The sequence below is a fragment of the Pipistrellus hanaki genome (assembly GCF_964339955.1).
Source record: "Pipistrellus hanaki genome assembly, chromosome: 6".
NCBI lineage: Eukaryota > Metazoa > Chordata > Mammalia > Chiroptera > Vespertilionidae > Pipistrellus > Pipistrellus hanaki.
In genome coordinates this window covers 72098905-72114699 of record NC_140508.1, presented here as the reverse complement: position 1 = coordinate 72114699, position 15795 = coordinate 72098905, and the positions used below count along the sequence as shown (strand labels likewise).

The 15795-nt window shown below is 51.2% G+C and overlaps 1 protein-coding gene across 2 annotated transcripts; it reads right to left on the bottom strand.

The window, feature by feature from the left end:
- Positions 1–1208: 1208 nt before the first annotated feature.
- On the bottom strand, positions 1209–8112 carry CXXC1 (CXXC finger protein 1). Of its 2 annotated transcripts, XM_084888926.1 has the most exons (15): positions 7870–8112; positions 6980–7098; positions 6780–6880; positions 6301–6536; positions 6033–6209; positions 5602–5628; positions 5279–5524; positions 5005–5112; positions 4694–4878; positions 4230–4437; positions 4041–4151; positions 3850–3899; positions 3607–3703; positions 1694–1846; positions 1209–1612 (listed from the first exon to the last, which is right to left on the bottom strand). In XM_084888926.1, exons 1-15 carry the CDS (start codon positions 8095–8097, stop codon positions 1466–1468), a joined length of 2193 nt encoding a protein of 730 aa, XP_084745052.1. In that variant the 5' UTR covers positions 8098–8112; the 3' UTR covers positions 1209–1465. The 2 variants fall into 2 exon arrangements, with proteins under 2 accessions (XP_084745052.1, XP_084745053.1); XM_084888927.1 differs by lacking the exon at positions 5602–5628.
- Between the last annotated feature and the right edge of the window lie 7683 nt (positions 8113–15795).

Genomic DNA, 15795 nt, shown 5'->3' with positions numbered 1-15795 from the left:
AGTCCGGCGCTTCATGCTTCGCCAACCGGCGCGCTCTCCCCACTCCGCCCACCTCAGCTGCGCCTGCGCTGTCCAGTCCAACCGAAGGGGGCATGGAGGATTGGGGTCGGGCCTGGGCTCCCGTTGCCTAGGCGATCTCCTCTAGGAGTAACCAGTAGAGAGAGGTGGCGCCGGCTGGGGTGAGAGCCCAAGCCCTCCTCTCCCCTCTCTCGCCTAGGTCTCCCCTAGCTCTGCAAAATCTCCGCCCCGGACTACAGCGTCCCGCTCTCTCCTCCCCTCTGAACAGCTCGCTGAGACAGTTACGCGGGAATTGGGGAAGGAGGCGGTGCCGCCCCAGAAGTAAAGAAGCTGGGTCAGGCAAAGGATTGATGAGATCTGGTCCATCCCAGGAAGGGCGAGCTGTGCGGCCCACTTACTGGACAACCGGAGAAGGCCGATGAAGTTCCTGGCACAAAGTTAGTGGGGTCCTGCTGCATACATATCCCAAGAAGGGGGTTGTAAGAAAAGAGGGAGGCTTGTGTCCATCATTGAATACACCTCTGGTCTATTTTTAAATAGATTTCTTAAAAATTGATTTAAGAGACACAGAGAAACATCTATTTGTTGTTCTACTTATTTATGCATTCATTGGATCTTTTTTTGTTAATCCTCACCCGAGGATATTTTCCCATTAATTTTTGGAGTGGAAAGAGGAGGGAGAGAAACATCAGTGTGAGAGACACACATCAATTGGGTGCCTCACATTCCGGATGGAACCTGCAGCCCAGGTATGTGCCCTTGACTGGGAATGGAACCCCTGCTTCTTTGGTGTGCAGGCTGATACTCTTAACCACAGAGCAATTGGCCAGGGCTCATTGATTTCTTCTATGTGCTCTGTCCGGGGATGGAACCCACAACCTTGGTGTTTTGGGATAACTCAAACCAATTTGAGCTATCTGGCCAGAACTGGTCTGGAGAATATTAATGCTTAAACAGTGGGAAATCAGCCAAACACTGAATTAGTGCTGCCTGTATACTCACTGTCTCAAAATGAGAACTGAGACTGTAATTGGGCTCTCCCTCAGCAGGTCATATCCCCACAGCCCAAGGGGGTAACTTGCACATAGTGGATGCTGCCTGTGTATACTCACAACCTACACATGTACTGGCTTATCTACTTCATGAATTTGAGAATTCAGATGCAACTGAGTCAAGTTTGGCGACAAAAATTTGGTTCTTCAAAATTTTATTAACAAAACCAGGAAGAAAGGAAGCAAGGGTGAGCAGACTGCACTGTTCCACCCACGGATAAAGAATGAAGAAACAGAAGGATACAGAAAGGAAGAAAGTGAGTCTGGTAAGGGCAAATGGGTGGTCAAATGATGGATGGAGAAACAGAGAGACCGCTGAAGAAAGACAAGTGGGAGATTCCAGGCAGCTCCCCTGCCTGGGGTGAAGACTGTGAGGACATCTGAGCCAGAGAGGCTCAACGGTCAGCACTGGAGCGAAGGTCGGTAGTGAGTGGGTCATGCTGGATGGTTTGATGCAGCATCAAGGCCAGTAATCCTGCCCGGTTAGTCATGGCTGTGCGTACATTGCGCTCCTGCTCAAACAGCTCATCCAGCTTGTACCACTGCCAGAGGAACAGAAGGAGCCTGACATGGAGCTCTGGAAGACTCGCCTCACCCTGGCCACATCCAGCACCAAAACCTACCACGCGCACACGCTCGAGGTCCACTTCAGCACGCCGCAACTTCTCCCAGCAGTAATGGCGGTTGCACTGTCGCTTGGGCAGGCGGCAGAATTCACCTGTGAGCTCAAAGACATCACGAACAAGGGGGCACCCACATACCTCGTCAGCTGGCACCTGCAGGAAGACAGGGCATGAGGATGAATGGGGTGTGGTAAGGCAAGAAGGAGGATGAGAATGGGAAAAGGTCAGGAAAGGAGGAGGGAAGGAATGGAGAGTTCAAAGGAAAGTGAGAGGAATGGAAAAGGGAGGAATCCTATGTAATAAAAGAGTAATATGCAAATTAACCATCAGTCCACTACACCCACAAGCCACGCCCACCAGCCAATCAGAGCAAGTATGCAAATTAACCCCAACTAAGATGACTGCGGTCAGAGAGAGCAGGAGGGTGGCTTGCGTTTCCCTGGTAATAGAGGAAGCCAAGCTTTCCACACACCCTGACGGGTCCAGGCCTCCACTCAAGGGTACAAAGTTTCAATTATAAAAAACAAACAACAACAAAAAACAAAGTTTTAATTATAGAAGATAAATCCCAAGAAAAATGGCGGCAGCCACAGAGCTGGAGAGAACAGGCTAGGGTTGCCTCTGGCAATGGAGGAAGCAAAGCTTTCCACCTGCTCTGGCTAGCCTAGGCCTCCACTCAAGGATACAAAGTTCCAATTATAGAAGATACATAAATTCCAACAGAAATGGCTGCCGCCACACCACGGAGTGAGGAGGCTTGGCTCTGCTCCAGGCTAAAAAGTTTCAATTGTAGAAGATAAATTCCAGATATTGGGGCCCCCGCTTGGGTCACTGGGGGGCATGGCTGGCCTGCAAACAACCACAGGCCCCTCGCCCAGGCTGCCCCACCCTGATCTGGGACACCCTTCAGGGCAAACCAGCTGTCCCCACCCATGTACCATGCCTCTATCCTATTTAATAAGAGTACTATGCAGATTGACCATCACTCCAACACACAAGATGGCTGCCCCCATATGGACAGTAGGGGAGGACAGTTGGGAGGCACCAGGCCTGCAAGGGAGGGCAGTTGGGGGGTAATCAAGCCTGCAGGGGAGGGCAGTTGGAAGGGACCAGGCCTGCAAAGGAGGGCAGTTGGGGGCAAACAGGCTGGCAGGGGAGCAGTTAGACATCAATCAGGTTGGCATGGGAGTGTTTAGGGGTGATCAGGCTGGCTGGCAAAAGCGGATAGGGGCAATCAGGCAGGCAGGCAGGCAGGCAGGCGAGCACTTGGGAGCCAGCAGTCCTGGATTGTGAGAGGGATGTCCAACTGCCCATTTAGGCCTGATCCCAACGGGTTCCAGATTGCAGAGGGTGCAAGCTGGGCTGAGGGACACCCTCCCCGCCCCCCTGCACGAATTTTGTACTCTGGGCCTCTAGTCCTATATAATAAAAGGCTAATATGCAAATCAACTGAAAGGTGGAATGACCAGTCGCTATGGCATGCACTGACCACCAGGGGACAGATGCTCAATGCAGAAGCTGTCCCACAAGGGGGAGTGCCACTTAGCCAGAAACTGGCTGACAGCTGGTGAGCAAGCAGCAGTGGCAGGAGCCTCTCCTGCCTCTATAACAGCGTTAAGGTTGTCCAACTGCCAGCTTAGGCCTGCTCCCTGGACTGCAAGAGGGCATAGGCTGGGCTGAAGGACAGCCCCCTCCCCAGAGTGCACAAATGTCATGCACTGAGCTTCTAGTAGAGAATAAAGAGGCAGGGAAAGGAGGAGGAATAGGGGGTGAAGAGCCAGATGAATAAAGGATGGTGGAAATCATTAAAGTGGTCAGGCAGGAACGGAAGGAGGAGAGGGGGAAATGGGTGAATGTCAGATAGTGCGGAAGGGAAGATTGACAGAATGTGAGGAATTGAGGGGAAATCTTACTTTGGGGTCCCTTGAGTGCTCTGGACACAAGACCTGGAGCCGCTTACAGTATGTCTTGCTCTGAGGATTGTAAACATCACAGAAGAGTCGTGTGGCCCTGGGGATTTGGAGTAGAGAGAGAATAGTAAAAGGACAGAAGGGGGAACCACCTATCATGCCCATCTTGATATCCTGCCCCAACGTTTTACTTCTGACCCCAGCATTAACCTACTTGCTCAAACGCTGCATAGCACCCACACTCACCCTTCAATGCGTGTGGGGTACATGGACCCAAAGGACGTCTGGCTCTCATACTGGAAGGATGAGCACAAATGGAAAAAACTGTGGATGGGTGCTGCCTGCCCTCCCAATACAGCACTCAGACAACACATCTGTCCCCCCAAGGACCCACTCATGTTCCCACACTGTCTGCCCTCTCAGGCTGACACCCTGACCTTGGCATAGCAGCGCTCCATGTGGCGCAAGGCAACACGGGGGTTGATGGGGTGCCCGCAGGAGACGCAGAAGATCTGCAGGTCTGTGTCGTCACTGTCACCCTCATTGCTCTGCATGGAATGGAAGGAATGATGAGGCCAGACAGGCCCAGGTACTGGGCCCTGCACTGCCGTGCCACGCTTGCTCACCTCCTCATCCTCTCGCACAGCCTGCTGCTTGGCACGCGCAATGATGGCCTCAAGCTCATGGAATCGGCGCTCCATTTCCTGAAGGCGGGTGCGGGCATTCTGCTGCTCACGGCGGATGCGTTCAAGGAGCTTCTTGCCATGCTCTTCAGCAATGCAGGGGCTCTGCTGCCACTGCTGGATGCGTTGGGGGAGGATCTCGTAGATGCGACTGCAGGGAACAGTGGTGCAGGTAGAAATGTGGCAAGCAACAAGTAAGTGGGGTGAGCCAAAGATGACAAAATGGATGGTGACTAAATGGTGAAGATAAGTAAACAAGTGACCGAATGTGGATGGATGGGTAGACAGATAGGTGGGTGCTTGGTTGATTGAATGGGTAGACAGGTAACTGGCAGACATACAGTGGGATCTTATCAAGCCCTATCCTATACATCTGCACTCCCTTGAGTCCTCCGAGAATGACTCACTTGGCTGCCAGCTTCATGCCACAGTCATCTGAGCAATACTTGGAGGTGGGCTGTGCAGCACGCACACAGCCAGGCCCCAGGCACTGCGGTAGCGATGCAGGATCCTTGACATCGGCTCTCTCTGGGTGTTTCCATTTGTCTTTGTGCTTCTGCTTCTGCCGATGCCGCTTATATCTCTCCTCCTTCTATAGGACAACACAGGTCAGGACAGGGTAGAGTTGAAGTCAGCCCCATACCCGTCTCCCTTGAGTCCCACCCCTTCCTGGCCCCTGCCCTCTGCCTTCGCACACGCGTTTCACCCTCTCCATCACCTTCTTCTCAGACTTCTTCTCTCGACGCTTTACATGCTTCACTTTCACTGCCCTCTTCCGCAGCGCAGGGTCCAAGAATGGGGACTCCTCTGTGTCACTCATCCAGGGCTGCAAGGGAGGCATACACTGACCCCTTTGCCCCACTCATGATTACCCCACCACCTACTCAGTTCCCAAATCAGCCTTCCATACCCTCTGCCTCCTCTCTTTTCATTATGGATACTCTGCTTCTGTAACCTCCACCCTTCCACCATGGGATGCTCTGCCTGCTCACCAGGCCGTGGTCATCAAAGGCCTCTGAACATAAATCCTGGTACAGGTCAGGGTCCAGTGGCAGGTCCTCATCTGAGAGTGGCTCAGGTGTGGCTGTAGCCTCAGGTGGCTCCTTGACTACTGATGACACCACTGCCCCCTCGTCCTCACGGATGCGTCCCAGCTTCTGCGATGGCTGTGGCTGCTGCTGGGTGGGCAGGGGCCGGCGAGGCCTTGGCAGGGACTCTGACGATGTCACTGGCGAGAGCTGCAGGGCAGAATCTCAGGACTGGCCCTGAACAATCTGCCCGCATGCCCCGCCCCGCCCTGGGAGGCTGGACTCACCGAGGAAGGGAAGTACTTGTACGATTCCTGTGCCGGCAGGAGGAAGGCCCAGTTCAGCCCCAGGTGGACGGAGGGTGGCTCTTCCCTAGTCCCTCCAAGTGCCCAGCCCACCAACTAGGCTACCTTGCCTCCCCAGGCACAACTGCACCCCGACCTGATAGCAAGGACATGCTCATCCCTGCCCTACCTGCCCTGGCATGCCTGACTACCTAGAGACACTTAGCCCTACCCTGCCCACCTGGGGCTGTGGGGCTCCCCTGCTAGACCAGCACTTCGGTTATGCCCCATTCATCTGGATAGGCCAGGCTCCTTCCCACCTATTTATATGCAACTAGGCCCCACCCACCTAGTGCACAATTCTCCCCTCAATCACCTCTTCCTGAACACACTGGCCCCCTAACCTGACCCTGCCCAGCTCTGCCCATGCTCACCCGGGCCCGCAGCTGGCACTGTCGCAGCCGGCATTTCTGCCGGATCTTGTTGGGGCCCCCAAACTTCTTCATGTCCCGGCAGAAGTCACAGTGGCCACAGTCCTCAGTGCGCCGGCAGGCCTCACACTCGCCACACATTCGGGCTGACCGTTTGATCTGCTGCTGCTGCTGGAAATGCTGAGGGAAGGGGCGCAGAACACAAATCAAGAACACAAGTAGGGCCTGAGCTGGAATCACCTTACCTATCCCAGCCACCACAGCCACTCACCTGGCTGGGTGTGGCCATCAAGGGCTGTGGAGAGGATTTGTGGGGCGAAGCAGAGCCCCGAGCAAGCATGGCCCCAACCCCTGTGCCTGACCCCGCCCGACGTTGCGGGTCTGGATCCGGGGCAGGCCTCTTGCGCCCTCCACCCTCATCCCGGGGCTCACTGCCGTCTCGCTCATTGCTGTCCCGATCCCGTGACTTCTTGTGCCGATAGCGGATCTCCAGCTTGGGGTCTTTCTCTGTGGGCCAGGGTGAGTTGGCATTGGGGGATTTGGCTGGTCTCAGAACTTTCTTCCCCTTCTCTCCTTTTCCCGCCCACCCAATTGCTCTTTCCCCCTACTCCAGGGCAGAGTGGTCCCCTCCACAGAACAATCACCCTGCCCACAGCAACGTATCACTACTCTCCATGACCCAGCACCCCACTAGGGCTTCTCCTCCTCCCTCTAAGCCCCACCTGCCTACGTGTCCATTCCACCCCTCACCTCGGCACTCCAGGCAGTACCACTCCCGGATGGCTTTGGCCATCTTCTCCGTGATCCGGATGCAGTCCCCATGGAACCACTCATTGCAGTTGTCACACCCGCTGCAGAGGATGGGCGAGTGGTGGAGATGTGAGAGGCTGGACCATGATGGCCCCACCCAACCTTGACAGGTGCAGCCCCGCCCCCTTTCCCTGGCTCACATCATGAAGCAATTGATGTCTGGTTTGCGGCAGATGCAGTAGATGGGTGCGTTCTCCCCATTCTCCGACTTGCTGTCCTCCCCCGCATCTGGAGGCTCTGGGTCTGAGCCATCCCCGTCCTGCAGGATTCCCCACATATGGCCCCTTAGAGAACCCCCATCGTGGCTCATCACAGACCCCAACACCCCGCCACTAAGACTTCCCATCGCGGCTCCTCATAAATATCTCCATTATTGTCCCCACAGAAGCGCCCCGCCCCCCATCACTCACCCCTGACATTACCCCATCACTCTCCGCAGACCTCCCATACTCACCCCACTGACACCCCATCACTCTACCCACACTCATAAAGGCTCATGACAAACACCCACCTCTCCCCGTACTGCCCCCACTGCCAAGTTCTCACCAACACCGCCTCGGTCACCCACGGACTTGCTCTCACGCCTCCCCCGACCTCCCCGCGCCCCTCCCCCGGCTCCCCACAGGTCCCTGGATACAAAGTAGCCACGGCACACTCGCCAGCTTGTCAAACTCGCGGCCGGCGGGCCGCAAGCCTCTGTAAGGCGCCCCTCGTCGCGCTGCCTAGGGAGCCCTCCGGCGGACCCCCGCGGAACTGCCGCCGGGGACCCGCGCGAAACTTCCACGACAGACTCCCACCGAGGTTCCCCCGCAGCTCCCCGGCGGCTCGTGCATCAGAGGGCCATCGGACCATCCCACCCCGGCCGCTCTGCCCACGGGGCCCCGGGAGGGCGCCCCCCCTGGCTCCCCCAGTTTTGCCCACGGACTCCGGGTAGTTTCCCACAGACCCCGCGCGCGTCTGCACACGGACCCCACCGGGAGCACCCCCACGAGCCGCAGCCGCCCACGCCCTCCCGGGACCCGGCACTCACCATCTCTCCACGCCTGGCGATGGCGCACCCCTTCGAGACTCCGCCGGCCCCCCGACAACCAGCCCGGACAACTCCTCGGCGCCCGCGGCGGTTGTAAAGGTGTCCACAACTACTTCCGCTTCTGGCGCGCCTCCCTCCCGGGCGCCGTACTCCCAGTGCGCAGGCGCGGCGCGTCAGCTCCGCGCCGGCCCCGCCCGCGCCGCCGCGCCGGGCTCCCCGCGCCGCCATCTTGGCCGCCGGGCCGTACAGCCTTGAGCTCGCGCTCGCAGGTGGAGGCGGTAGGGCTGCGCGGCCAGCGGCCCTCGGGCGCCTCCCGGAGGGCGAGGCTGTCTTGAGGGTCGGTCCCCGGGAGGCGCGGGAGCTGGGGCTGCAGAGAAGTTCCCAGGGAAAGCTGAAGTTGCACTCACTTCTACAACCACTTTTTAAAAACATACTTTTTATTGATTGTTTACAGAGAGGAATAGAGAGTTAGAAACATGGATCAGCCGCCTCCTGCACACTCTCTTACTGGAGATGTGGCCGTAACCAAGGTACATGCCCTTGGCCGGAATAGAACCTGGGACCCCTCAGTCCTCAGGCCGACGCTCTAGCCACTGAGCCAAACCGGTCGGTCAGGGCTTGAATCACTCTTCACGCCTCCCTCCCGCGTGGCTCTTTAAATCTTTATTGTTGAAAGTATGACACGGACCCCTTCTAGCCCTCCCAGGCCGCCACCCCCCTGTAGTCCGTACCCGTGGGTTATGCTTATGTGCATACAAGGACTTTGATCGCTTCCCACCTCCACCGCCTTCGGTCGGTTTGACGCTTCTGTGTCTCGGTCTGTTTTGCTCAAGTTTGTTTTGTTCCTTAATTCCACGTTTGAGCGCGATCACGTGATACCGCCTTTCTCTGACTGGCTCACTGCGCTGCCGCTCCGATGAAAGGTGTGGGTGCTCCGAGGGAAGCCGGCGGCGCGCTTCCCCGCTCCCTTTCCCTGCGGTTTCTCGCTCAGGCCGGCCGGGGCGGCCTCTGGGCCTTTGCAAGAGGACTGACTCTGCAGGACGAGAGTGCCCGTAAGCAATGGAGAGGGTGCCGGACCAAAGTAGGTTTGAAATCTACCCTGACAGCCGGCTTCACCAGGTCCTCCTCCCCTGACCAACACCTCCCTCCGCCGCCCCCCCCCCCCCCGCCACACACACACACACACACACACACACACACACACACACACGTCACCACCATCATCGCAATGTAGATCTATTTTTCCTGGTTCCTGGTGATGTCTACTTTGGTGAAAGCATTTCATACATATCCAGCCATCTCTCCAATAAAAGTAACTTTTTACATTTAAATTATGTACAATAAAATCTGTGCAGGTCAGAGCTAGGCATCCCCTTGGCAATGCTCTAGCCTGGCAGCAATGGAGGTTAAATGAGATATAATATGTCACCATTATTTTAATTTTTCAGCTTTTAAATATGTTTTTATTGATTTGAGAGAGAGAGGAAGGAAGAGGAAGAGAGAGATGGAAGTATGGCTGAGAGAGAAACATCAATTGGCTGTCTCCTGCATGTGACAGTCCGCCTAGCCGGCCCAAGAGATAAGGACTCTGGAGACAGACCAGACCAGAGTAGAAAATTTTAAAAGATACAGTTGAAACTCAGTGCCTGGAATTCCTCTACAGTGAAACATGCAAACCTCCCTCTAGATCTAGCTAGGAGATTGGTGTCAGCAAAACTGCAACATCCTGCACTCCCGTTTGGAGTCAGAACAGACCTTCTGCTTGAGGCAGAACAGGCAAGGTTGTGCAAACCGCCTAGGAACAGCTAAGGACGGCCAGTTCTTTGTCCTGAGGGGCCAATCAGGGAGTGACAGACCAACAGTGGGATGGGATGGGAAAAAGAGGTATAAGAGGAGGGACTGCCCCTCCATCCGGGCTCTTACCTGAGTGTTTGCCAGCTGCTGCATCAGCCAAGGTTTGAGCCCAGATTCGAATCTAATAAATTCTTGCTGGCTTAATCAAATTGGCTTCGGTGGTCCATCTCTTGGAGACTCGCTCCGTAACACTGCACACCCAGAGTAAATGTCCACATTCAGAGTAACTACTACCTGTGTTTCCCCGAAAATAAAACGTCCTCCGAAAATAAGACCTAGCACATGGAAAGATAAGACATCCCCTGAAAATAAGACCTAGCGCAACTTTGGGAGAAAAAATATATTAATATAAGACACTGTCTTATTTTCGGGGAAACAGGGTAGTAGAGTTGTTCTTTAAGATAAAAATGGTGTTCCATGAAAAAAAAAAAAAGTGGCTAGTTTAGCTCACAACACAAACTATTATTGGAGTACTTTTCCTCAAGACAATTGCACTGGGATATGTAGTAGTGCTTTATGCTTCTCATTGCATGACATAATATTAAAATTATAGATGTCTTTTCAAGAGTCGAGATTTAATAAAATTCATAAATTTTATTGCTTCATAAAATATTTTCTTAAGTGAGATTTTATTTTATTTGGGGTGTTTGTGGATATGAGTATTGTGAGCAATATGGTCAATACTAGTATTTTAGAGCAGTTGCCTAAATTTGCAATAGTGTGCTTGCAGTTGTAACAACCATTATTTTTAAACAATTTTTGTTCGTTTTGACTTCTTAAAGGATAAGTCACTTTATTTTTAGAAAAATATTTTAATTGATTTTAGAGAGAGGGAGAGGAATAGAAATATCAATGAGAAACATCATCATTTGGCTGCCTCCTGCATGACTCCTACTGGGAATCAAGTCAGAAACCCAGGCTTGTGCCCTGACCAGGAATGAAACCATGACCTCTTGGTTCATGGGAGAACCCTCAACTAATTGAATCACACTAGTCAGGCTGTGTTATTTATTTTTTTTTAACTTATTTATTTTGTTGATTTCAGAGAGAAAGGAAGAGGGAGAAAGATAGGAACATCAGTGATGAGAGAGAATCCTTGATGGGCTGCCTCCTGCGCGCCCCTACTGGGGATTGAGCCCACAACCCAAGCATGTGCCCTGAGGGGGAATGGACCTGTGGCCGCCTGGTTCATAGGAGTAGGGACAATGTAGCTGGCTCCTGGTAGGAGGACGTCCAAACACAATCTCTTCTGCTCGTCCTGGGAGAACTATAGGGCATGCTGCTATGCAGAAGCCGTCAATATTCCATGACAAGCCGCGTTCCTTTGGTCTCCTTCATAACAACAGTCTTTCCAATCAGCCATCCTTCCTCCAGTTTCCAGGTCTTCAGCGCCAGTTCAGCCCAGCAGCTCTCAGGTTTGAACTGATCACACAGCCTGGGGAAAGGCTGAGAGGCACGGGCATGACACCCACTGCTCCATCACAGTCCACAGACTGCGCTCGGAGAGATGCAGTGCTAGCTCCATATCTCAAGCAGGTCAACGGCCAGCTCAGAGCCCAGATCTCCTAATGCCCAGCCTGTGTCTCTCTGGGACATACACATCCCATGGCAAGGGGATAGCCCTCTTGGGGTGTCTTCAAGACCCCAATTCTGATTTTCCAGAGACACAATTTATACATTAAAGCTGACTCGTGGCTGCTATTTCTCAGAGGTAGAGTAGGTGGTGAAGTCATCTGTCAAATCTCCTTACGTACCAGGGCACACTTGGCTCTTAACTGGAGCTTGGCTGTAGTTCAGAAATCTCTGCGTCTTGCACACTTCCGATTCCCCCGTTTTACCAGGATCACCATGTTGGGAATGGGGCCCTTCACCTCCTGCTGCTACACAAGTCTCAAAAGACTGGCCTTTCAAGCCCCTCAGTAAGGAGATTCCTTCAAGTAAAAGAACAGGAAGTGGACTTTGTCACCATGGGAACCGAGGACGCCTCTGGGGTAGAATTGTTGCATCTGCGCAGTCCTCCCCTAACTTTTGGTCAAGCCCCCAGTCTGTGTTGCTCGCTACTCTCAGGTTTGGATAGAAAGGTGGAGACTCAGAAAATTGATTTTGGTGGATACCACATCCTTTCCCATGGGAAACTCACAATGTAGTTGGCGCCATGACATAAAATCAAACAATTTCAGTAATTTAAAGAAGTACCGTTAAATGACAGAGGAATATAAATTTCACACAAATCTGACCCGGTCAAAAGGGATCGAGGAAAGTTGCCTGCAGAGGGAATCGTTGAGCTAAATTTTGAATGAAGATTTGGAATTATTCAGAGAGGACCAAAAGCGTGTGAGCTGAAGGATATTCTGGACAGAACAACTTCGTGAGCTGCAGGATGTACTGGCAGCCACTGCTAACAGCTGTGTTGCTGAGGGTTAACTGCCAGGTGAGGGGCTGGTTGCTGAGACCGGTGAGGTAGGCAGGAGCCAGGACAACGGTGGACTGGGATGTCATTCCAAGGAACCTGGGCTTTCCTTAGAAGGTGCCAGGGAACCATGAATACCCTTTTGTCACAGAAGCCTTGAGCCCTGCTCAGCCAGGTGGAAGTGCAGGAGCGGGAAGGAGATGGGCGAAGCTTAAAGAGCACAACAGATAGTGGACCAGACAATCCAGACATGTCATTGTGGAGGGTAAATAGCTTGTCCATGAAAGGTGCAGATGTAGTGGCTGCTGGATTGCACCATCCTGGTCCCTCTGAGGGGCATATTCTCCCAGCTGCAGGCAGTGTTGCTAGGAAATTCACCAAGAGGCTTTATTGAGAACCAAAAGCAGACACTAGAAAAAATGTCCACTGGAAACAGTGCTAGGAGCAAGTGGATTAAAGTCAGAGATGTTTGTTGTATTATATTACTTATCAACTGGCTGGTCAGAGCTGTAAGGTTTATTTTTTTTTTAAGTCTGGGGGAGAAGAAGTTAATCACACAGTAAACAAAGGGCAGAATTTAAGGACCAAAGTCCTGGACTACCGGATCCAGCCGGTACTGCAGGTCCTGAAGATCGGGCTAGGAGGCTTAGAAATAAAAGACAAGAGACAGAAGGGCTTCAGGAGGGCTGGAATGCTCCATGGCACTGCAGCAAGTTTATTAAAGGTGCAAACTCTGCCGAAACCGGTTTGGCTCAGTGGTAGAGTGTCAGTCTGCGGACTGAAAAGTCCCAGGTTCGATTCCGGTCAAGGGCATGTACCTTGGTTGCGGGCACATCCCCAGTAGGGGGTGTGCAAGAGGCAGCTGATCGATGATTCTCTCTCATTGATGTTTCTAACTCTCTATTCCTCTCTCTTCCACTCTGTAAAAAATCAATTAAAAAAAAAAAAAAAAAAAGGCGCAAACTCTTTTATACCCTGAAGCTGGGCATTCCTCCAAATGGCCTTCTCTCAGGGCATGATAGCTACGTGCCAGTTCCTTAAGACCTACGCAGGAAGATATCTGCCTGGGAAAGTTCATCCAGCTGTACTCTGCTATGTTAATTCAAGGACGTGATTGCAGATTCCAATTTTGCACGCACAGCAGAACGAAGGACACTGTTGCCTGCCACGTCCCCAAGTGACCCGACTCCTGCGGGAGAGCAGGCAGGGCTACCTACCCTTGCTCCATCCCCTGAATCTCAGGTCGGCAGGGGACTCGGCTCCCAACACTGGACAAAGTGGGGAGGTTAGTTTTTAAGGGGAGGATAACTGCCTGCTCTCTAAGAGTAGGAGGCAGGATAAAAGGGGGTTCAGCATTTCTAGGTTTGCCCCTGGAAGTCTGAAGATGTCCATTTCTAAATATATCTATATTATCTTTGCAATCAAAGCCCAAGACAATTTCTGGACCTACAGGAGGTAGATTTCTGCTGGAGTTGAGACTGAGAGGATAACGTCCATAAGCCACCTGTCCTTTATCTTTTTATATATTTGGTTGTGTCTGAAACTGCGTATAGTTGAACTGTGGTTTACTTGTTTATTTTAAAATCTAAGAATCTATTGAGTATTATATCCATTAACTTACATTGTGATAGTCCGCAAGTCAGCACCAGAAGTTGGTGTGCGATCCGGGCTCAGGAGCACTTACACATGCCTAGATTTGGTTTGAATAAGGTAGGGCAATGCTAGGATGGGTGGAGGCAGAAGGCATGTACCAAAGGACTGGGTCCCATGGGAGTTAGAATGCGAAGTGACTAAGCCCCATGAGAATTATATACCGTAAATTTTACAGGCTACAGCCCCAGGAGAGGAGGGCTTGGATATCCATCTTGTGTTTTCAAGGTGACGGAAAGATTCTATTGCTAGTATCTAAAATTAAAAGTTTCTAAGGTTCCAGTGTACAATCTATGGCTAAAAGAATAGGGCTTGCCAAGCCAGTGTTGCTCAGTGGTTGAACATTGACCTATGAACCAGGAGGTCATGGTTCAATTCCAGGTCAGGGCACATACCCAGGTTGTGGGCTTGATCCTCAGTAGGTGGCTTGCAGAAGGCAGCTGATCAATGATTCTCTCTCATCATTGATGTTTCTATCTCTCCCTCTCCCTTTCTCTCTCTGAAATCAATTTATTTGAATCAACATATTCGAAGAATAAGGTTTATGCTAGAGCGTAAAACTACAGTAAGCAAGACAGTATGGTATTAGTAAAGGGATAGACATATCCATTAATGTAAAAGAATAGGAAGCCCAGAAATAGACTCATTCACATATGGTCAATTGATTTTTAAAATATATTTCTTTATTGATTAAAAATTGATAAACTCGAATTCATTAAAATTAAAACATGTATCATGGCTATTTTTTGAAATGTGTTGCACCATGGTTGAAATGATAAGTTTACCACCCACAGTGCCCACCATGAATACCAAATCTGTGACAAATGAAGCAGCATTTCATACATGTTGGAAGGGGGAGGGTTGTGGGTTAAGGCTGGATTGGAGTGGGATTAAGGTTAGCATTGGGTGACACTCAGGGAGGGGAGGAAACGCTGAGCAGAGGCTGTTTACAGAGAATGTTGGGAACGTCTGCACTGAGCCATTTTTATTTTCAGAAGCAGGACCTGGATCCTGTGTTTGTATATGGCAGGTGGAATAATGAGAGTTTCTGTTTTTTTCTTTATAACTTTTCTGTGTTGTTCAAAGATTCAATTAAAAACATGTTCTCCTTTAATAACCATAAAAAGCAAGTGCTAACAAAGACGATAATGAAATTTTGCTTCACAACCTTTAGAGTAAGTGGACTTCCTTCCCACCTGTGGCCACATATCCCTGAATTTGCAATTTGTTTTGCTGGTGCTCTCAAGAATGGTGCTGCCCTGCCATCTAGCGCCTGCTGGCAAGGGAGACGTCCAACCAGCATTTCCATGAAGTAAATATTTGTCTTATCAAGTTTGAAGTATACAGTGTTCTAGGTACATCTTTGATTTGGTTATAGTCTCAAACTGTTATATTGGATTGGTCATTTTTCTTTCATTTGTATCAGGTTTTGCCTCACATATTTTTAATTGAGTTTATTGGGGTGACGTTGTACTTAGTGCCTTGATACTTTCTTCTTCCTGTTTATTTTATTATTTTTTTAAAAAATATATATTTTATTGATTTTTTACTGAGAGGAAGGGAGAGAGAGAGAGAGCTAGAAATGTCGATGAGAGAGAAACATCAACCAGCTGCCTCTTGCACACCCCCTACCGGGGATGTGCCCGCAACCAACATACATGCCCCTGACCAGAATTGAACCCGGGACCTTTCAGTCCGCAGGCCGACGCTCTACCACTGAGCCAAACCTGTTTTGGCTTTTCTGTTTATTTTCTTATGGGAAATAATCTTATAGTGGATATTGACCCAACACAGTGAATTTCTGCTCCTAAAATGAAAGGCTTTGTCCTGCAAAAGGACAAAAAAAAAAAAAAAAAAAAAAAAAAGCTTAAATAAGTATGTGTAAGGAGATTAAGAGATTTAAAAATGTATTAACCAAATAACAAAGTTTAAATCTTGTTTGGGTTCTAATTAAAAAAACACACAAAAAAACAGCCGTAACCAGTTTGGTTCTGCGGTAGAGCGGTCTGCGG

What these genes read in the sequence shown, in the direction of transcription:
- CXXC1 (XM_084888926.1), bottom strand. Translation starts at nt 8,097, where the DNA reads ATGGCGGCGCGGGGAGCCCGGCGCGGCGGCGCGGGCGGGGCCGGCGCG. An exon ending in ACAAGTACTTCCCTTCCTCG is followed by an intron (nt 5,525 to 5,601) that starts GTGAGTCCAGCC and finishes TCTGCCCTGCAG; the next exon opens with CTCTCGCCAGTGACATCGTC. An exon ending in GGCATGAAGCTGGCAGCCAA is followed by an intron (nt 4,438 to 4,693) that starts GTGAGTCATTCT and finishes TGTTCCCTGCAG; the next exon opens with TCGCATCTACGAGATCCTCC.